Source organism: Brachypodium distachyon, chromosome 2, assembly GCF_000005505.3.
Source record: "Brachypodium distachyon strain Bd21 chromosome 2, Brachypodium_distachyon_v3.0, whole genome shotgun sequence".
Lineage (NCBI taxonomy): Eukaryota > Viridiplantae > Streptophyta > Magnoliopsida > Poales > Poaceae > Brachypodium > Brachypodium distachyon.
In genome coordinates this window covers 21,557,263-21,579,733 of record NC_016132.3, presented here as the reverse complement: position 1 = coordinate 21,579,733, position 22,471 = coordinate 21,557,263, and the positions used below count along the sequence as shown (strand labels likewise).

Below are 22,471 nucleotides of genomic sequence, written 5' to 3'. Positions count from 1 at the left end.
CTCTAGTGCAAGCACATTTCTGGTCTTCGCTCTTTCCTGCCAAGTGCCACATGATTTCATCGAAATGGGTGGTAGTTTAATTGGCAACTTCGCTCTTTTCTGGTCTTGCCCATCAGCTTGAGTCATGATTTCGTTTAGGCAACGTGCGTTATGTACTGCGCCCATCATGGGACCGAACATGGTTATGCTACCATGTGCTTTTGTTCCGTTGTTGAGGTTGACAAACCGTTAGCCATTTGTTAATACTAGCACTCTTTAATGGGAACCTTCTTTACATAGCAGGTGAAGTATGATTGCGCTGAATTTGTTTTGCCAAAAGGAGGGCAGGGACGGATACTCACGGATGCAAATATATGCACTAGAATTAAAAAAAGAAATACTAACAAGGCGAAGTGTCAGCGCGACTCAGGCTATCAGTCATATTGGGCCCGCTAGGGCCCGTAACATGATAAAGCCTAACATTTAGCTGGATCTAGAAAACAGATATTGACCATCTGTCCTGCTGTTAGTAGGGGCTCAATGCTCTATGTGCTTCTGGACCGTCGTAGGCTGTGAATTGTGGCCTGTGGGCTGCTCGGACGACCCATTCCCCATTTACCCATATCTGTCCGATTGGCAGCTACCGAAAGGTTTCGCCTCATTCTGTCAAAACCCTAGCACGCACGATCCACCTCCGCTGCCGCCCTCGCATCGTCCTCTTCTTCCGTCCAGAGACCAGAGTCGAGGTAAAGGCTTGGCACAGATCTCATCATTTTACCTATATGTGTAACGATTCTCATTCAATTTTAGGTTAGAAAGGGGGACAAGATTTTGTGATAAGTTGAAAATCTGTGCTATTCTTTCGAATATCTACGTTTGTTTGGTAGGAATTGTTCTAGTCCCGTCCTTGGACGCATCAACCACCGCCGTTGCCGCCGACGGGCTCCCCTGGACGCTGTGAGCCGGATCCGGTTCGCCGCCGTGCTCGACATCTCACTCTCTACCTCCTCCTGTTCTCCCTTTCTCGTCCCTCGTCGAGCAGCGGCGGCCCGGTTCGTGTAGCTGCGTCTAGTCCGGGGGCAGCGGGAGCGCGAGCCAGAGAGAGGGGAAGGCAGAGTATACCTTGGCGGGAGGTGTTTTCGTTGGAGTCCTTACTAGGGGGATGGGGAGCCCCGAGCTGCCGGCCGAGTTTGGAGGATCCCGGAAGGGATTTGAGGAGCGGCTGAATTTGGGGAGTCGTAGTAGGATCGGGAAGCTGATGGATCCTTTTTCTTTTTTGCTCAAAACTACTCCCTACATTCCAAAAAACACCTCATATAGATTTGTGCACTTGGAACAAAGCAGCTCTCGATTTCTAATGCCTGACCACTCATATTGGATTAGTACTAAATAGATGTGAACTGTTATTGGACGTGTGTGGGAGCCAAGAGAAAAACGAGGTATATTATGGAACAAACCAGAAAATCTATGTGAGTTGTTTTGTGGAACGCTGGGAGTTTGGGTCATTGGGTAGGGCAGCTGCTGGAGTTGCTCTAGTTTATAGTGAAGGCCTGAATCTAAGATGGTAGAGGCACTCATGTTTACTACTACCTCAGTTCCTAAATACTTGTCGCTGTTTTAGTGCAACAAGTATTTAGGAACAGCGACAAGTATTTAGGAACAGAGGGAGTATTTTTTTTATACCTACTTAATTGGCATGGATCTGTATACATGACAGCTTTCATCCGAATCCTTTGATTATTGAAAGAGATTCTTTATCATAGTTCCATCGGTTCCAGTCCTTTGATTCATTTATCTTCTTTGTCCCTCAGACCCCATAGTAAGAGAAATGATTAATTTTTAGTGTTTTTATACCGTTTGCGTACATGTACCTCCTTGTGTAGCATATATGTTCGGTTTATCTGACTCGTTCTTGCTTTTTTAGGTGTTATACTCTAGTTTCAACGATGAAGCTGATCGCTGCCTACCTGCTGGCGTATCTTGGTGGGAACTCGTGCCCAACTGCCGATGACATCAAGAACATCCTGGAGTCAGGTATTTCTGTTTTTTTTTCTTCCTGAAAAAGGAACGTGATTGACTGCAGTGCATGTGTCTGAGAATAGTTGTACCTGTGTCATATGTATGTGACTATTTCTTTACGAGAATATTTTACATTTTTTTATCTCAATCATTATAATCAAGATCATTGGAGCATATATGTTTAGGTTATGTGTACAAATGTGGTACCTTTTATCCTCTTGTTTTAATTTTATAACAATAGATGAGTCCAACATTGAGATCTTTATTATAGGAGTAAAGATAAAAGTATTTTATGTGCTCCATTGTGTTGCTGAACATAACATAATTAGTCTACTCTTTTTACAGTCAGGCCTATTTATTTTTCATTTTTTAACTTTTGCTAATTCTGAGTATTTCCACTAGTTCTGTCTCTGCCTGTCTTTTGTACATTCCTTCAACACTGATGGACTCAGGACTGGCATAACCTCTTTAATAGGAAGCATAAGGCCTAAAGCGAGGACATAGAATAACTCCAAACAGAAGTTTGGAGATAGAATAGAAAGAATGATTACCACAGGTTGCTCCTTTAGTTGAAGTATCAGGCCCCTTTTTTGTTGCCTAGGTTACACCCTCAGAACTCCAAACGGGGATTTCACTCTATTCCCTCCAATCTTCTGACTATCGTTTTCTTCAAACTGTTTTGGTTTTCTTTACAGTTGGGGCTGAAGCTGATGAAGACAAACTTGAGTTCCTTCTTGCTGAACTCAAAGATAAGGACATAACGGAGGTGATTGCAGCTGGAAGGGAGAAGTTTGCCTCTGTGCCTTCAGGTGGCGGTGCCATCTCTGTCGGAGCTCCAGCTGCTGCAGCTGCTGGTGGTGCGGCGCCTGCTGCAGAGGCAAAGAAGGAGGAGAAGGTTGAAGAGAAGGAAGAATCCGATGACGTAAGTATTTTCCACCTAGCAATGGTTCTGCTCATTTATTTTAATTCTGCCCATAAGTTCTTCTAGCAGGACTGTCATTTTATCTAGCAACCTGCCCAACTGTGATTCATTGTTTTTCTGTCACCTCAAGTATTGACTTTCAAGTTTGGCGCATCGTGTTTTCAACCACACATCATTCGCTGACTACCTAGTTACTACTAGAGCCTAGCATTGCTATCAGATGCAAATTATTTGACATAATTACTTGTCTTGTGTGAGGTTACTACTGCTACCTTACTGATGTTTTCGATTTCTCCTTGCAGGACATGGGTTTCAGTTTGTTCGACTAAGTACTTCTGCCTGCTTTAGTTTACCCTAGTACCTATCATGTGTGGTCTTCTAGACGTTGTCTACACCATCTAGAGGCCCATAGTTTGTGTCATTCTGCTTGCGACATTGTATATGTCTAGTACCTTCGTATGCTGAGTTGCCTATGGAGTCTTGAGAAGTTGAATGATAATCTTCAGGAATTGAAGTTTGAGCATCCATCTGCTGATGTTGGCTGTCGTCATCATCTATTTGATTTCTTTTATGGTTGATCCGATGGAACAAAGCCGTTCTCTGTTTGGATTGCAATGCTCTCGTCTAGATCGTACGCTGCAAAACAACTGTGCGACGACAAAGGTAGTATTTCCAAATCAAAACTGACAATAAATTCTTGAGAAACATACTGAACTTCTTCTACTTCCTCCGTCCTGAAATAACTGATGTGAATTTATATATAGTGTTATACAAATCCATGTCACTTGTTTCAGGACGGAGGGAGTATAAGTGATGGTAATTATCCCCATTATTCTCATATTGAGTTTCAGCATCAGAGACTATTATTCTCATCTTGAGTTTCAGCATCAGAGATAGAGACATCATCTTCTTCTGCAATAGGCCTGTCAATAGTGTCATCATTGAGTGATTTTCCTGCGGAAAGATTAGTAGCCTTGTCTAATTTTTTTGGGCGTCCCTCAAGATATTTAGGAACACTATTCACTAGATTCCCTACGCGTTGCTGCGGGCATCTGTGTCTTTGATATCTGAATCTTATAACAGAAGTTAAAAATGACAGAAAAAAGAAAGAAAGAAAGAACGGACTTTGCTCCATCGTCCTTCCGCTGTGGCACGTCTATACCAGATTCCGTTGCCGCCGTTGATGGACGGCTCGCTTGTTTTGGTTTCTGCCCGTACCGGTGGGAACGAACTCTTGTAGTTGGGAAGCTCAGGGGCGGATACACTTGGGTAGCTCATCCAACCACTGTAGTTGGGTAGCTCAGAGGCGGATACACTTGGAACGAAAGGTTTGGAGAGAACGAACTCAGCTCGAGGGTACGATCTGATTTTAGGCGAGGTGGTGCTCGTTGGGACGCCGCATATGGAGCTGGCGAGCCGCCGGGAGCGCGAGCACTTCGGCAAGCTGCGTGAAAATGGCGACATCGAGCTTTATAGCACATGCACACCACGGCGGAAGGTTCAAAGAGATGTTTGTGCTACTTTTCTTGTCAATTTTAAAGTTTTCTCTTTCTCAGTTTTGATCCCTGAGATACACATGGAGTTGATGATTTTTTTTTTGACAGCCATGGAGTTGATGAAGTTTGTTTGGAGGAAGACACGTTACCTGACGTGCCCCGTCCGTCAGCCGATCTGCTTCCCTCTCTCTATTCTTAGTACACACCATTGGGGGGCGTTTGGCACTGGTACACACAACTAAGGCGTTGCCAAATTAGAAAAGGAGTGAACCGGAGCGCCTTCCTCCTTGGATAGGTTTCACGCGTGTCTCCAATGCGAAACCACGACGAGGATGACTATTCCTAAAATAGTACTTTCTCTGATCTATATTAATTGTCAAAATATTACATGTATCTAGACGCTTTTTAAACATAGATACATCAATATTTGAACAAATTTGAGACAATAATATATATCGGCGAGGAAATGGGAAAAACGGCTTAAGCCATTAGGTGTACGCATTTTCCAGAGGTGGAAGATTTACGTTCTTCCTATTTGACCCAAAACTGATCGATCTAGCCATGAGCAGGTTGAAGAGAGCTCTAACAGGCCTTGGAGGACCGAACCCACGTATGTGGCAAAATACGGGGATGACTTGTGGCTAAGAGTCTCATATTTTTTTTCATACATGAAATTTATATCAATGCAGTCTTCAAAAATTCTTACTAACCATTGTGGTTTCATATCATATGAATTGCATATTAGTAAACTTATAAACGATCAAAACATTGTCTTAACCAAATCAAATACGACAATCTTTTTGAAAATGAGAGAGTATATTGAAGCATATATACAAATTTAACATCAAGAAAAAAAAGGAAACATAAGTGATTTTTATGTATATTTATCCTTTAGTGAGACCCACTTGTCAGTCAATTTGGCATTATCGTTTTACAGTGGAGACTTAAGCAAATCTAACACCGACCCGAATATTGTTCATGAGGCATATTTGGCATTGCGCCTCGGACATTTGACCCATCGTGGACGCCGTCGGGAGAAACCCCACCCAGCACCACCAAACGGCCGCGCCTTCTCTGAGCCAACGCCACCTCCGCTTCGGCTCCCTCAACGGCCAGAGCTCGAGCTCCCATCCTCTCCCAACGCCGGCCGCGTCGTCCTCGTCCCGTTCCTGCCTCCCCTCGACCTCCTGGTACCCCCTCGTCCAGCGGAGATCCAGCTCGGACGCGGCGTGGGGAGCCAGATCCTCGACCTCCAGAGCGAGCACGGCGCGGGGCACGAAGGCGGCGGCAGCAGCTGGCGGTCAGAGAAGGTGAGATCGCGGGAAGGAACCCTCTCCCTTTGGTACTTGGCGTATGGAGATCGCTAGGGTTCGAGTAGGGAACGGGGTGGAGCCCAATTTCGGGACAAGGAAGCATATGGGGGCACGGATTGGAATTGTTCACTTGCTCTTACTAGTTTATTTTCGAAATTTTTACTTTGTTGCTGATTCCTTGGTTGGATACTCCAATCCATGCCCATGGCCCTCAACTCTGTTCCACCCAGCTGCTCTTGGTTTCCCTAGTTATGGTTAGCAGGTTGCTACTGCTGGTTTGTTTTAGATTTTGTAGACTATGTTTTGTTAATGAAACCGGGGAGAAAATCCCTTTTATCAAAAATAAAATAAAAATCAACACCCTAGATGTAGGATGTGGCGAAGCACTATGCACATTGTCAGTAGAAAGTAGCTGTTAATTTCTCGAGAAATTATCCTATTAGATGGATAGGCTCCTTATTTTTGCTTCCTAGCACCTAGAAGATGACCTAATAAGCATGGCTCTATATGGATATGGCTTGCAGAGTTTGGATATTCAGACATATATGTTGAATAATCTTTTTTGAGAATTTTTCTACCACAGAGTTGCTCTGTTGGCTTTTCTGTACACAAGTTGACAACTTGGATAGAAAGTGCAACCTAATTTACCAAACACGCATTTTGGATCTGACCTAATTTACCTATATGTTTCTCACAGGTTCCTCTTGTATTAAGCATATTTCGTTGAGACAACATGCCTAAGATAAAGACAAGCCGTGTGAAATATCCTGAAGGATGGGAACTTATTGAACCAACTCTCCGTGATTTGGAAGCCAAAATGAGAGAAGGTATGCATATGCGTGTAATCTGTAATACTTGTGGAATCTTTTTCCTGATGTATATTGCTGTTTCCGACTTCAGGATAGTAATAATGTAATTTCCTGGTGCAGCGGAGAATGATACACATGATGGGAAGAGGAAGTGTGAAGCTCTCTGGCCAATCTTCCGTATTTCTCATCAAAAGAGTCGCTACATATATGATCTTTACTATCGAAGGAAGGAAATATCAAAGGAGTTATATGAGTTTTGCTTGGACCAAGGTTATGCAGACAAAAACCTGATTGCTAAATGGAAAAAGGTTGGTAGGCTTGATCATTTCTAGGCATGCTTTACTTTGATGTTTTGATGAGTATCACGTGCCAACTATGGTGGATGCTTTCTCCACTTTATTTTCTCTTGGGCAATTATTTTCCAGTTTTCGTTGATTATTTTCCAGCATCTGAACTGTAGTGATCCTCATCACCAGGAAACATAGCGAGTAATTCTTTCCAGATGCACTTTTTCTACACACTGACCATATCGACTTGCACCCATTTTACAGTTCACACACTGGCCTTATCAAATCAATGTTGGTAGAAAGGTTATAGAAATAATGTGTGCATTAGTTGTTAACTTATAAATGCACTCAAAACTTAAGTGGAGAAATGCATCTGCTCCTAACGTGTGCAATTGTAAATTGCTTGAATATTAGTATTTCATGATGAATATTGTTTGCTAATTCTAGTTTTGTTAAGTTCTCTCTAGCTTTTAAGCACAAGAAATTTACCAAGTTGAGAAGCCAGGATTACCTTGTTAATGGGTCTTCAATTGTATTAGTTCAACATTCCGTTTGCTCACTGCTAACCATCTTTTTCTTGAGTCTCTTGCAGCCAGGTTACGAGCGTCTTTGCTGCCTCCGATGCATACAAACACGAGACCACAACTTTGCAACCACTTGTGTGTGCAGGGTCCCCAAGCACCTCAGGGAAGAAAAGGTGATAGAGTGCGTCCACTGCGGATGCAAGGGGTGTGCCAGTGGTGATTGAAGTTGCGATCTCGTGGTTAAGAATAATCTGAAAGAAACTGATCGATGATCCCTCTAGATGTTTAATTATGTTTGATCCCTGATGTTTCAAGTACAACACTAGTCAGGTGATTGGAGCGCAATGTATTGTAAACTCTTGGGTTGTGCGTGGCATTATGTTTTTAAGACTCGATTTTTTCCGTCATGGTAGATCATGATTATCTTGCTGAAAATGCTTGGCGACCTTCCTGGATGGATAGCCTTATTAGGGTAGTACCGTAGTTTGTCATTTATGCTTCACATGTTGTGTCGTCCTGGTACCTACGTGGTGTGTATCAGGTGCTGGGTAGTGATTTCTGTTTCCGTGCCCGACCTGTAAACTTATACTGAGCCCAATGCCCATCCCGGCCAGATGGATGATTTGTCTAGGGAGCCATGCCAAGCAGACTTGCCTACGGGCGTGAGGAGTACCTCGATCTAAAGTTTTTTGCGTGCCTTGATTAATGGTGTCAGCGTAATTTCTTTGGGACTGGAAACCATAGACGCTTTACCGAGCAATTCACAGCAGGGTTCCTACTGCTCTCTTTCTCCATCACGATATCAGAATTTACTCCGCTTTGTATGTACTCTCGGGTCTTTAGTGCGGCCATCAACTGTAGTACCGTGCAATACCCCATGTACGTACACGAACATTGGCACCAGCTTCGGCCGGCTGCCGGTACCTGGGTCTGTGACAGTGTGACCATCTCCTGGAACGCTGTGCAGCTAAGCGCAGGGCATCTCCAAGGGCGAGACCCATTTGTCCTCTTCATTTGTCCATTTGAGAGGTATTTGAACAAATGAGGTTGTGGAAAATATCAAGTTGTCCAACGATAATATTGAGAAATGAAATCTGTGTCTTGTTCCATTGAATGATGATCATATTTATACAAGGAGAAGGAACACCAATACATGCATTGGTGTCCCAAATTTTGGGCATTTATGCTTCACATTAATTGGGACACGAACAGTTACAACACTAACTGCCTAATTAACTAATAATTAATCCTAATTGATCATAAATAATTATTCTCAACACTCTTCCTTGATCAATTTGCTCCGTTGATATGTATAATCTTGAATCGTCATGGAATCTTCTAATCTTGTAATTTCCTCAAAAAATCCTGTGGGAAAAATATTGAAGAAATAATAATCTATTAATATCTATTAAATTGGAGTTGGTGGTGATTGGCACGGACACGGTAGGTCAACTTTGTTAAAATTACAACAAATATGTCACTTCCCGTTATTTTTTCTCCTTCCCGTCTTATTCACGATTCCTCCTCCTCCACCTTACGACCGACGCCACCGCGCCCGCGTGAGCCCATGCCCGAGCCTCCCCCTCCACCCCCAGCCCGATTTCTCCTCCTCCGTCTTACAACCAATGCCAACCGACGCCACAGCACTCCGAGCAAAGCCGTCACGTCGCTGCCCGCTTCACCTGTTCTCCCACCACCTCCACCCCCGCCAGCCGCCGGACTCGTGGGAGACGGCCGACCTTGACGGCGCCATGAGCTGCTTGCTCCATTCTGCCCGCCGCGTCAACTCCTCACTAGACCTCGCAACCCGGTGCAGCCGCATGACCGCATCCCCCAGCGCCCTAAGCGTCCCGACCTTCCCAGCCTTCGCCAACCACCTGCTCACCCCCTTGCAGTTGATTCCAGCCACCGGGTTTCCGTAGCAACGCATGGGCACACCTGCTAGTATTGATATGTTATGAAAACTCCCTTCAAAAAACCCAATGGGAAAATAAGGAGAAAATGGTATAACATATATTGAATATTGTCTTTTGATAATTCATATCGAATTATGTGAACAATAAATATGCCTTTTATATTATCCACAAAAACCCCGGTGGGGAAAATAGAAAATATGACATATAATCTTATGTTAATATTGTCTCATTAAAAACCTTTTATGAGAAACTAGTGAGTAAAACTCATAATAGGAAAAGAGTGCAATATGATGTTATGAACAGGTTAAACTCAGGTGAATACTCGCCCTGATGCTTGCAAAATTTTAAGTCGTCGCATACCAATCCCATATACACATTTTTGAAATGTGGAGTTGGGTAAGGACTTAGTGAACAAATCTGCAAGGTAATCACATGATTTGGTTTGCAAGATATTTATCTCCCCATTTTGTTGTAATTCATGAGGATAGAATAGTTTAGGTGCAATATGTTTAGTTATATTGCTTTTTATATAACCTGTTTGCATCTGAGCAACACAAGCAGAATTATCCTCATAGATAATTGTAGGTGATTCAATTGAACCAATACCACACGATTGTTGTATTTGGTTAATCATTCTGCGTGGCCATACACTTTCACAAGATGCTTCGTATAAAGCTATTATTTCCGAATGATTCGTGGATGTAGCCACTAGAGTCTGCTTAGAAGACTTCCACGATATTGCTGTCCCACCGTGTAGGAACACGAAACCGGTCTGGGATCTGGCATTGTGGAGATCAGATAAATAGCCAGCATTAGTGTATCCGATTAATTCAGAGTTTTGGTTTTCCTTTTGAAAATATAGAGCTAGATCTTTAGTGCCTTGTAGGTAGCGAAAAACTTGCTTGACTCCTACCCAATGGCGTTTTGTTGGAGCTGCGCTGTGTCTAGCTAGTAAATTTACTGCAAATACAATATACGGCCGGGTGCAATTTGCTAGGTACATTAATGCCCCAATAGCACTAAGATATGGAAACTCAGGTCCCAAAATTTCCTCTCCGTCACCTTTTGGTTTGAATGGATCTTTCTCTACGTCTAGAGATCGAACTACCATAGATGTTTTGTATGGATATGATTTGTCCATGTTAAATTTCTCCAAGATTTTCTGAATATATGTAGCTTGGTGAACCAATATTCCCAAAGGAAGGTGCTCAAGTTGTAAACCTAATCAGAACTTGGTTTTACCCAAATCTTTCTTCTCAAATTCTGTCATTAGATGATTACGAGCTTCATCTATATCCTGTTTGTTGCCAATGATGTTTAAATCATTAACATATACAGAGATAATGCAAAATCCTGTTTTGGATTTCTTGATGAATACACATGGACAGTCATCATTGTTAGAGTAACCCTTTTTTTAATGAGAAACTCACTTAGTCGGTTGTACCACATTCTACCCAACTGTTTTAAACCGTATAAAGATTTATTCAACTTTACACAGTACATGTTGTGTCTTGCGTTAGTATTCGGAATTTGGATTCCATCGGGAACCTTCATGTCAATATCCGAATCTAATGACCCATAAAGATATGCAGTCACGACGCCCATCAACAGCATAGATAGATGATTTTGAACAGACAATGAGATTAAATATCGGAAAGTAATTCCACTCATAACCGGAGAATATGTTTCATTGAAATTAATGCCGGGTCTCTGCGTGAACCCTTGTGCTACTAGTCTCGCTTTGTATCTCACCACCTCATTGTTTTCGTTCCTTTTCTGGACAAAAACCCATTTGAATCCCACTAAGAAAACATTTGGAGGTGTAGGTATTACTTCTGTAAATACCTTCCTTTTATTGAGCGAGGCTATTTCTGCTTGAATTGTGATATGGGGTGGCCCGATCTTCTCAGAGAGCAACGTGGATAACTTGTATCATTCTACAAATCTTTCGGTTGTTCACCCGTCACCGTACGACGAACTTGCAACTCAATGGAAATTCGCAACACCACACACTTGCGCAGTAGTCCGCCGACCACAAGCGGTTTCGCAATCTTTCAATTCCCAGCGGAACGACAGATTACGCTCGAACTTTCAGTAGATAAAACACCCTATCGAAACGAATATGGTGCAGGTAAAATTCCTGATCGAAACAAAGAGGAATTATATACTTTCAGATGAATGCTTGGAGCAATTCAACAAAAGGTTCTGAATAAGCTAAAACGTGATCTTCCCTAAACCTAGGCGTACCCCTTGTTTATATAGACGAGGAGTAACCCAAACTCAATACAAACTCCGACTCAAACTCAAACTAGAATTCGATTCAAACTAGAATTCGACTCAGACTCAAACTAGAACTAGAATTCGACTCAAATTAGAATTCGACTCAGACTCAAACATGGACTCGCAGATCCGGGCGCTCCTTAGAAGTGTCGGACTCGTCGTAGGCTATCCTAGTGCGCCTCATATTCGTACATGACTTGTGGTGCATCCTGGGCATATCATCCTTGTCGTTGGCTGCCCCTTGCACACAAGACATTCTTCTAACTTGTATCCTTCATCTTCACTTTTGGTGTGCCTGCCTCGCTCTCCTCCCCCACGCATATCTTGATGTTTTATATCAACACTTGAGGATCCGTGCCCTCATCAAATTGCATCCTTCCATTTAGGCCAGTCGGAGCGTTTTTCACACTCGGCTATGGTATTTGGATCATGATCATTTTGAAGGTTGTTAGCATAGAGAAATAAGTGTCGACAAACGTAGTCTTTCTATTGTATATTTCTCCAGTGTCTAGGTAATTTGTGGAAATTTCGTTTACCTTCGGTGACTGTTCGCGATTTCCCGTTGCGGTTAAGTCCAGGTTTTTCGATGTCACAGCATTAGTAATTGAGTGCACTATTGAGCTGGGTTGTCGATGTTGATTATCCACTGGGTGTATACTACCCAATTGATCTCGGTCAATCAAATGTTGACTCACATTTGTTGTTGTAGAAGGAGGTTCATAAGGTTTATTCTTCTGTTTTCTTTGCCGCGGCTCCTTCGTTTGTTCCTTTTGTTGCTTGGTGGAAGCTAGATCCTTTTTAGTTGCCGTACCTCTCCCCCTCTTCCTTTGAACGGTAGGTGCAGGAGGTTGAGTAGTTTTTATAGGTATCTCCACTCTTTCGGGTACGTTCTTTGCAGGATTATAGGATTTAGTTACACCTTTGTAATCAACAAATGCGTCTGGTAAATTGTTTGCAATATGTTGCAAATTTATATTTTACTGAACCTATTGTTCAGTTTCTTGAGTACGTGGATCTGAGGCGGAAATGCCTTGGACATTCCAGTTGATTTCCTGGCATTCTTGTTTTTGGTACTTTAATTCTCCCCCTAATGCCGGAAAATGATCCTCATTAAAAATACAATCAGTGTACCGGGCAGTGAATAGATCCTCCGTGAGAGGTTCTAGGTACTTGATAATTGACGGTGATTTCTACCCCACATAGATCCCAATTTTCTATGTGGTCCCATTGATGTACGTTGTGGTGGTGAGATCGGTACGTATGTAGCGCAACTGAATTTTTCGCAGATGGGAAATACTTGGTGGATTTCCATGTACTAATTGAAGGAGAGAAGTAGTATGATATGCAGTTGGTCGCAATTGATTAAATCAGCAGCATGTATAACCGCATGACCCCAACAAGTTGTTGGTAAATTACAATTCTGTAATAAAGGTCTTGCAATAAACTCAATTCTCTTAATAAAAGATTCAGCCAAACCATTTTGTGTGTGGACATATGGGACTGAGTGCTGAACTTCGATTCCTAATGCCATGCAATAATCATTGAAGGCGCGTGAGGAGAATTGAGTGACATTGTCCATTCGAATTATTTTAATTCGATGTTCTGGATAATAAGCTTTTAGTTTAATTACTTGGCTCATTATCTTTGCGAATGCATGGTTACGTGTGGAAAGTAGACACACATTAAACCATCTTGTAAATGCGTCGATTAAGACCATGAAATACCTAAATATTCCAGACAATAGTTGAATAGGACCACAAATATCTCCTTTAATTCGTTCAAGGAATTGGAGTGGTTCCTCTTGTATTTTAAGATAAGAAGGTCTTAAAATGAGCCTGCTTTGTGCACATGCTGTGCACACAAAATCCTGAGATTTTGGGAATTTTGTTTTATTAAGATTATGACCAACAAAATTATTAATAATTTTCCGTATCATCCCTATACCGGAGTGACCAAGGTGATCATGCCAAGTCTGGAATGTATTGACATTCTGAAAAATTATTTTATACACAACATGGGCTACAGGTTTTATGTATGTATAGTACAATCCGGACGATAAAAAAGGAATTTTTTCAAGAATTTGTTTGCCATATCCATTACTTTTTGTAAATAGGAGAAATTCCTCATTGTTGTCATCGTGGGTTTCAATATGAATCCCATTTTGACGGATATCCCTATAACTTATTAGAGTACGAGTTGAATCGGGATACAATAAAGCGTCCTCGTTTGTTACTTGTGTACCCATAGGAAGTGTAATGATGGCACGTCCAGAGCCAACAATTAATGTATCGCATTCAGCGATTGTCAAATATAGAATAAATACAAATTTATTTATGTATTAAATTGATAATACAATATCATAATTTACAATACATATGTCAAATATGTAGGTACCAAAGTGCTGATACAATAATGTAATATTACAATATAGATGGCAACGGTCACTATAATTTATTTACAACAATAATTAGGAACGTAAATATAGATAATATCTATTTCGGAGATAGGTGAACTAATTTAGATCTCCAAACATATCATTTGAAGTGAATTCAATGATCATGTTCTCCGTGCTCATTAGATCCTTAGACGATCGGATTGTTGGGTTGTTGCTTGGGTCCTCCTTGGTATCATGCGAACAACCGGCTTCCTTGGAATTGTCGGATTGGAAATTGAAGTGTGGTTCAAATCTTGGTCCTTGATGAGCAGGTCGCTTGTGTCCTACGGATTGGAGATACAGATCTAACAAATGACGAGGGGTACAACATTTCTTTGTAATATGCCTGTAGCATCCACATTTCTGACAAACTTTATATTTGTCGTATTGTGGTTTGAAAGTGCCTTTCCCCTTTTCCTGTACACGTGGCTTGTTTTCTTGTTGCCCTTTTGCTTGCCTTTGAAGTTGTTTGGTCGATTAGTCGATCCATTGAACTTGTTATTTTTCTGAAAATTAGCATGTTGTTCAGGCAAAGGTGCAGTGCGTACAGGACACTGATGATGGTTCCTCATTAGAAGTTCATCATGCTTTTCGGCTTGAAGTAAAATATGGATAAGATCAGAATATCTATTGAATTGGCATGCACGATACTGTTGCTGGAGGATCCTATCGGCCGGAAGCATAGTGGATAACGTCTTTTCAATCTTTTCTGCTTCAGAAGGTTCCTTCTCGCAAAATTGCAACTTTGAACAAATTTTATGAACGGCATGATTGAACTCTCCAATGGATTTAAAATCTTGTAGGCGTAGTTGAGTCCATTCATGTGTGGCTTCAGGCAAAATCACGGCCTTCTGCTATTCATATCTAGTTTGAAAGGGCAAGCCATAGTGTGTATGAATCTTCTTCCATGAGATACTCTAATTTGAGATCAGCATGGATGTGGTTCCTTATAGTATATAAAGCATTATATTTGTATAAATCCGCGATGGGTGGTTGTCCCTCTTGAGGAGGTTGTATGGTCGCAGAAAGACCGCGTGACGCAAGGCTCACTTTTACGTCAATTGCCCAAGTTGGATAGTTTCGACCGTCGAGGGCGAGTTCTTTAAACTCTTTCCCGGTTATTTTGTCCTACATGGGGTTGAAAATCCATGGATTTTGTCAATTACTAGTAGGTAAAGCCAAAATATTGTGGTCATTGTTGTAATTAAATTGCAAGAAAATGCATGAGATTTAATCAATGTTAAATTCATATAGTGTAGATCTCAAATAACACTTTGAAGATAATCACCGATTATTGGTGTAGATCTCTCCGCTTTACGCGAAAAGTTCGCTGCTTCCAATAAGGTGTATGTTCCGTGGGAACATTCAACGCCATTTAGCATTTTACCGTTATTGAAAGACTGTAGCACCTTGTGTTATTTTTTAATTTAATATTGGAAGAGCACATTGAAGGTAGTCATTGTGTGTATTCGACACAATGTAGACCTCTCAGCACTACGCGAAATAATTCTCTGCTTTCAATAATGTGTATGTTCCCACGGAACATTCAACGCCATTCAGCATTTTACCGTTATTGAAAGTCTATATTACCTTGTGTTTCGCATATATTAAATTTGAGGTAGTCACATAGTGATAATTTTTGCTTATCACTAATGGAGATTTTTCTTGAATCAAGTCTAATTTGGGCATTTTTGATGCCATTTTGGGACTTAATCGTTGAAGCAAAACTCTCAAATATGCAAGAAATAAAGATCTCAATTGCAAAGACGTAAATATCACATGTAATAGGGGATGTATATCATACAAACAAATTGAACACGACAATATTTACATTGAAATTTACATAGGAATATGTCTTTTAATAGGAATCCATCCTAAAACCACTGGAATCTAAATAAATATAAGTGCAGGGACCTATAAATATGTAAAATACTACTGTTAAATAGATACATGGACCAAATCGCAAATAGCCGAAAACTTTGGGCTTTTTTGCAAAATGGCATTTGCTAGTGGGGGGGCGCGTGCAATGGGGAACCGTGGTGTGGGCCTGGGCCTCGGCGGCCTTTCGGCAGGCCCAGGTCGGGAGGTGCGGGCAGGGGAGTATAAAGGGGGTGGGGGGGTTAGGGTTTCAACCCAGCCCCAATCACCGCCGTCGTCGCCCCATTCCCGCCTTCGTCGCCGCTGCCCATGGTTGTCCGCCCGCCTGCCCGCCTTCTGTCGTGCACACGCCCGCCGCTCGCCGGCGTCTAGAGGGAGGGGGGCTCCCCCTCGTTGATGGAGGAGAAGCCCAGGGTCGCCGGGGACCATCCGCCGGCGGCCGGGCTGGCACGGTTCGCGGCCATGGCAGCCGCGAATTTTCGGAGGAGTCGCCGGGCCTCCGGGTGAACGTCGTTGAGGACTTCGCCGGTGTCGTCTACGTCGTTGGCCGGCGGAGCGAGGTCGGCGGCCGGAGGAGTTGGTGCAGCGGCGTCCTCGGCCGAGTGCGCGGGCGGAGTCGGTGACGGGAGTGGCGGCGTCGTGCCGTCCCTCGTCGGGCACGGCCCGAATCCATGGATCGGGCAGTACAACGGTGGCGGGGGCGGAGCGAGGGCGGCCTCGAAGTCGTCTTCTTCCCCGAGCATGGGTTGCGCCGGATCGGTTAATATCCAGTCCATGGACGGCGTGTAATCCGGCGAGGTCGACGACGCAGGGGCCGGCGGTGCTGCTGTGCTTGGACCGGTGCGGGTTTCCATGGCGGCAGACCTGCAGCCGTGGCGGGCGTGGCGTCCATCCGTGCGGGTCCAGCGGCGGCGAGGAGTCCACTGGTGACGTGGGGTCCACCGGCGACGAGACCCACGACGATGGTCACGGTAAGTTCCCCGGCGACGTGCACCTTGGCCAAAGAACTCGAGGAGAGCAACACAAACTAGGGGCAGATCATAGATCATATTTATACAAGTGGAAGAGACACCAATACATGCATTGGTATCCCAAATTTTGGGCATTCGTGTCCCAATTTTTCCAAAATTGGGACACGAACAGTTACAACAGTAACTGCCTAATTAACTATTAATTAACTAATAATTAATCCTAATTAATCAGAAATAATTATTCTCAACAGGTAACCCCATTTATCTCTTCATGAGTCTTTGACATGTGGGCCAAAAAGACAAGTGTACAACATTTGGATGAGTTTTGCACAAATGAGGAGTCCCCATACTCTCTCCAAATTTGGGGACGAAATGGAGAATGTGGACCGTTTTTGGACAAATAGGGGTTCACATTGGGTTGTGTATTTTGCACTTGGACCCTCGTATAAACAGATTTAAACAAATGTTGAGGATTTGGGGTTTTCTTGGAGATGCCTAACTATCCTTGTGGCAGCGTACCCAAAAAGAAGAAAGCTGTGGTAGCGAACACACCCAGGCGGACGAGGAGGCGGAAGCACCGAAGCAGTTGCACCGCGCCAACCTGACACACGCCGCGGGGCCAAAGCTCTCGGTACCAATAACGGCATCTACCCGTATCGTATTTTTTGAGCACGTGTCCTCTCTTTACTTAATCTCTCTGTCACCAAAAGTTAATCCCTCTGCCATCCACCCATGTACGTACACAGCTGTATCTCCCATCCCCTCTCTCTCTCACCCCTCCCCTCTCTCCTGTCTTGTCTCTCTCTCCCCAGTCTTCTCTCCTGCCACGTCTCTCTCCCCTGCAGTAGCTAGCAGCCCCGCCATTGCAGCAGCAGCCATAGGTGATGTGAGCCCAGCGGGAGCCGGCCCCTCCCACCGCAGCAGACGAGGTGAGGACGCTCTTGATTGGAGATCTCTGGTACTCCTCCCAATCGACATTTCCCTCCCTCAAATCTCCAGCTTGAGGTTGTGCATCATCTATGATACCATGAGGGGAGCCCGATTTTGTATTTTTCCTTTTGGATCTCATGGTGGTTTCTTTTTTTTTTTTCTGATACATGACAAGGTGTGGCCATGTTGCTTTGTTTTTTGATTGTTGTTTCTTCTTTTAGTTGATAGAGAGCAAGAAGAAAAGTGTAAATCTCTCTCTCTCTCTCTCTCTCTCCCCTTCTCCTTTTCTTCTTTGAATTGATGATATATTTGTCATCTATATTCTGAAGGGGTTCGTTGCATGGAAAACAAAAAATTTCTTACGAGATGTGCGGAAGAAACCCAAGAACATATCTAGTAGATGTAAGTAACGAGAGGGATAATGAACATCATACCCTCGTAGACCACAGAGCGTTACAATCACGGGATCGTTGTTGGCGTAGTGGAGCTTTCGACGAGATCAATCTTAGTGCAGAAAACGACGGTACCTCCTTGGTATCCACACGTTCATCTTCACGTCGTCTCCTCCTTCTTAATCCAGCAAGCGAGGGGAAGAGGTCGATGAGATTCCAGCAGCACGACGGCGTGGTGTAGGCTATGGTGGAGTTCTCCACGGGCAGGGCTTCACCGTGCGCGTGAGAGGAGGAGGTCAGGGAGAGCAAGGGGATCCAAGGGGCAGCCCCTCCCCTCCTTATATAGGGGAGGAGGCCGACGGCAAGGCAGGTAAGAGAGACAATCTCATCTTTCCTTTCTTGCCTCTTAAGAAATAGGAATTTGATCACATAGGGATCAATTGCCTAATTCAGTTTTTCCCTTTCCTTTCCTAGAGGTGGCCGACCAGAGGATCCCGGAAAGGAGTCTCGGGAGGACTCCCTCCCCACGAGCTCCCCTCCCCACGTACGGTTCTCCACCGTACGGTGGAGTTGTTCCTCCCCTTTCCCCCTAATGGGCCTAGGCCCATTAGAGGATAACTAATTAGATTGCTCTAATTAATTACTATAAAAGCCCAATTAAATTCTCAGGAATATTCTGGAACATTCCAGAACCTTTTGAGAACTTTCGGAACCTTCTAGAACATTCCCGGTCCATACCGAAAAATATCCGAAACAGCTTTCCCATATATAATTCTTTATCTCGGGACCATTCCGAAGCTCCTCGTGATGTCCTGGATCCCATCCTGGACTTCAAATCAATATTCGATATCACCATTTATTATCTCATCGTACCCTAGCGACATTAAGCGTTAAGTGTGTGACCCTACGGGTTCGAGAACTTGCGGACATGACTGAGACACCTCTCTGATCAATAACCAAAAGTGGGACCTGGATGTCCATAATGATTTCCACATATTCCACGAAGATCTCATCGGTTGAATCACGATGTCGAGGATTCAATTAATCCGGTATCCAATTCCCTTTGTCTCGCGATATATTACTTGCCCGAGATTTGATCGTCGGTATCACCATACCTAGTTTAATCTCGTTACCGGCAAGTTCTCTTTACTCGTATCGCAATATAATATCCCCGTGACTAAACACATTAGTCACATGCTTGCAAGCTCATTAGAATGTTATATTACCGAGAGGGCCCAGAGATATCTCTCCGTCACATGGAGTGACAAATCGCAGTCTTGATCCATACAACCCAACAAGCACCTTCCGAGATACCTGAAGAACACCTTTATGATCACCCAGTTACGAGATGACGGTTGATGTCCACAAAGTATTCTTCCGGTACTAGGGAGTGGCATGATCTCATGGTCTAAGGAAATGATACTTGACATAATGAAAGCATTAGCAATTTAAACTTAAGTGACACGATCAAAAGCTATGCTTAGGTTTGGGTCTGTCCATCACATCATTCTCCTAATGATATGACCTCGTTAATAAATGACAACACATGTCTATGGTTAGGAAACCTTAACCATCTTAATCAACGAGCTAATTTAGTAGAGGCGTATTAGGGACACGATATTTGTTTATTTATCCACACGTGTATTTAGTTTCCTGTCAATACAATTATAGCATGGATAATAAACATTTATCAAGAACAAGGAAATATGATAATAATAAATTTATTATTGCCTCTAGGGCATATTTCCAACATATTCATGTATCCGTCATGTACCTCCATGTGTTGTATTTGTCTCTTGATGCTTTAGGCAGGTATCTTATTTGATGTGCTAATGTATGCAAATAAGATTAACATGTACCATGGGTACATGACGAGGTACTAAGTTTTGACGATCTTGTACTATGATTTTTCCTTGGTACATGATGTACCATAATGTACTACTAAATATTGACAAGGTAGATGTCGGTACTATGATTTCTTTTCCTGGTACATGAGATTGATGTACACAGTCTTGATTTCTTTTGACGAGGTACTTAAAAAACTGATAAGGTGCATTTCACAAAAATGTACTTAGAATGATGGATTTCTTGGTTTTTTCTTTGAGTTATGTGCCTACCGTGATTTGTTTTCCTGGTACATGAGATTGATGTACTGAGTTTTGGTATTTTGACGAAGTACTTAAAAATGGACAAGGTACATAGCATCAATTTCTAGTACATGACGTACTGTTATGAGTTGATGTACGCAATCTTTATTTTTTCACGAGGTACTTAAAAACTTAGAAGGTACATTTCATGTATCACAATTTACTTAAAAACGAGTTACTAAGTACTAATGAGGTACTACATATTTACGAGGTACATTAGGTGGTACTTCAAAAGTTCATCCGAAAAGAAAGAAAAAAAACAAAAAATACACCGAAAAGGAAAGAGAAGAAGAAAAAAAAATACGTGTGTGACTGACAAAAAGTAGAGCAGAGAGAAGAGAGAGAGAAGGGGTAGAGCAGAGAGAAGAGAAAGATAAAAAAGTGTCAGCGGTCACATCTCAAAAAGTCAGACTATTGTACTACTTCTCTGTCAATCACCTCTGCCTAATGTATAGAACATAGCAAATTACAAACTGGCACATATCTCAAAGCAGCATCCTAGGCTAGAACCATAGGGGTAGGTCGCGTTATTGGCACCGCCTCCGCTCACGCCGCGGGTGGTTTGTATCATTGCTGGCTTGTCTTTCACGGTGGACGCGAGCTGCGGCCCACGTGCCCGGTGGTGCCGTGTTGCCGGTGCGTCCCAGAAGGATGCGGCAGTGGCGTAAAGAGGAAGCAGTTGGCGGGCCAAACATAGCACCGGCGCCACGTGACTGTGCGTGGAGCAAAAGCGGGCCACCCCTCAGGCCTGTCCAAAACAGAGCGGTGGATCTAAGAAAAAACACACGCTATGGATGCAAACGCTCACAACCCCGTACACAGGTATCTCATTTTTTTATAACTATGTACGCAAACTTTATTCACATGAGCACCTTCAAAAAACTGAGTTGACAGATTTTAAGATTGATGAAGCTCGCTGTTGACCCATACATGTGTTTATCATTCAAAGAATAACATCGGTTAAATTCTGAAATAGATCTAGCTAAATGCATGCATGAAACTGGATGGACCGTTTCCACCACATGGTGCCAAACAACTAAGGTAGGCTCAGTTCAAACCCAGCTTCTAACCTTAAAAAAAAAGAAAAGAAAAAAAAGAAGCCTACTTGTATCATGTGTTGTTTATACCATTTTGGGTCTTTTATTAAAAAAATTCGAACGATTTAGTACTTTGAAGTTTTCCCCACATGGATCGTTTTATTCATAGCACTACAACCCATAGAATTCTTTTCGGGAGTCATTTGCGCTAGATTTCATAGGAAAATTTACATGCAGTTTAACTTCCCTGTAAGAAATTATATGTTTTCATGTTTACAATCAAACATCATTTGAATCCTGAAGTATTCAAGATGACATGACAATTTAATCCTTTATATTTTTTATTCCTGCATTTTAAAAATCCGATGGATCAAAGGGGTCCTTGATTATCTTTATTTTTATTAAAGTATTTGTACCATTAATACATGCAAAATAGTGTATATGTTGCACTAAAAAAACAAATTAACACAATGATGCATTAAAAAATTACACTTTTTTTGGTCTTTTTACAGTATGATGCATAATTCAGATTTGCACAAATAGTTGCATGTATTCTAATCCATATGTTTTAAGTTACGTGATGTTGCAGTCTTATCTTAAGCCAACTTTTTAAAAGTTTAATCAGATTTACAGGAAAAATATACCAACATCAGCAACTCTAAAATTAATTATCATCATCCTACTCACTCCGACCTATAATTGGTGTATTGGATCTAGCACAAAGTTAGTACAGCTTTGTATTAAAACCAAGACACTTATTATGAATCCGAGGGAATATATATCTTCATGTTATATAACATATATATGTTTTTTACAACAATGTTTTTTTTCTTCAAATAGTACTCCTTGATTGTTTTTTTTCCCAAGAGATTGATGCAAGTACCTCAACCTACTTATGGGTGCACTGCAGCGAGTCTTTTTGCTGCTCAAAACCCCGCGGGCTTCGTTCCCTTGGATAGCGAAAACAATGGCTGCATTCTTTTCGGTTTCTAGGACCGGTTTTTTCTAAAAGCTGCCTTCACTTATCTTTCTAGAAGAGCCGCGTCACATATTTAGCTAGACTTCTAAAATAGTTTAAGCCAATCTAATTTGGTAGTCTAATCAAATTTAGGCAGGGTTTTTTTCAGAAAGATGGGT

The 22,471-nt window shown here is 42.5% G+C and overlaps 2 protein-coding genes across 2 annotated transcripts; both read left to right on the top strand.

The window, feature by feature from the left end:
- The first annotated feature begins 568 nt into the window (after positions 1-568).
- Positions 569-3,496, top strand: LOC100844972 (60S acidic ribosomal protein P2B). The gene is made up of 4 exons (XM_010233018.3): positions 569-725; positions 1,904-2,013; positions 2,694-2,920; positions 3,223-3,496. The coding sequence occupies exons 2-4, from the start codon at positions 1,926-1,928 to the stop codon at positions 3,247-3,249; spliced, it is 342 nt and encodes a 113-aa protein (XP_010231320.1). The 5' UTR covers positions 569-725; positions 1,904-1,925; the 3' UTR covers positions 3,250-3,496.
- Positions 3,497-5,403: 1,907 nt separating this feature from the next.
- LOC100827472 (protein BUD31 homolog 2) lies at positions 5,404-7,784 on the top strand. The gene is made up of 4 exons (XM_003568296.4): positions 5,404-5,726; positions 6,427-6,556; positions 6,659-6,846; positions 7,418-7,784. The coding sequence occupies exons 2-4, from the start codon at positions 6,463-6,465 to the stop codon at positions 7,571-7,573; spliced, it is 438 nt and encodes a 145-aa protein (XP_003568344.1). The 5' UTR covers positions 5,404-5,726; positions 6,427-6,462; the 3' UTR covers positions 7,574-7,784.
- Positions 7,785-22,471: the final 14,687 nt, after the last annotated feature.

What these genes read in the sequence shown, in the direction of transcription:
- LOC100827472 (XM_003568296.4), top strand. Translation starts at nt 6,463, where the DNA reads ATGCCTAAGATAAAGACAAGCCGTGTGAAATATCCTGAAGGATGGGAA. An exon ending in GGAAGCCAAAATGAGAGAAG is followed by an intron (nt 6,557 to 6,658) that starts GTATGCATATGC and finishes TTCCTGGTGCAG; the next exon opens with CGGAGAATGATACACATGAT. An exon ending in TGATTGCTAAATGGAAAAAG is followed by an intron (nt 6,847 to 7,417) that starts GTTGGTAGGCTT and finishes AGTCTCTTGCAG; the next exon opens with CCAGGTTACGAGCGTCTTTG.
- LOC100844972 (XM_010233018.3), top strand. Translation starts at nt 1,926, where the DNA reads ATGAAGCTGATCGCTGCCTACCTGCTGGCGTATCTTGGTGGGAACTCG. An exon ending in CAAGAACATCCTGGAGTCAG is followed by an intron (nt 2,014 to 2,693) that starts GTATTTCTGTTT and finishes TTTTCTTTACAG; the next exon opens with TTGGGGCTGAAGCTGATGAA. An exon ending in AGAAGGAAGAATCCGATGAC is followed by an intron (nt 2,921 to 3,222) that starts GTAAGTATTTTC and finishes TTCTCCTTGCAG; the next exon opens with GACATGGGTTTCAGTTTGTT.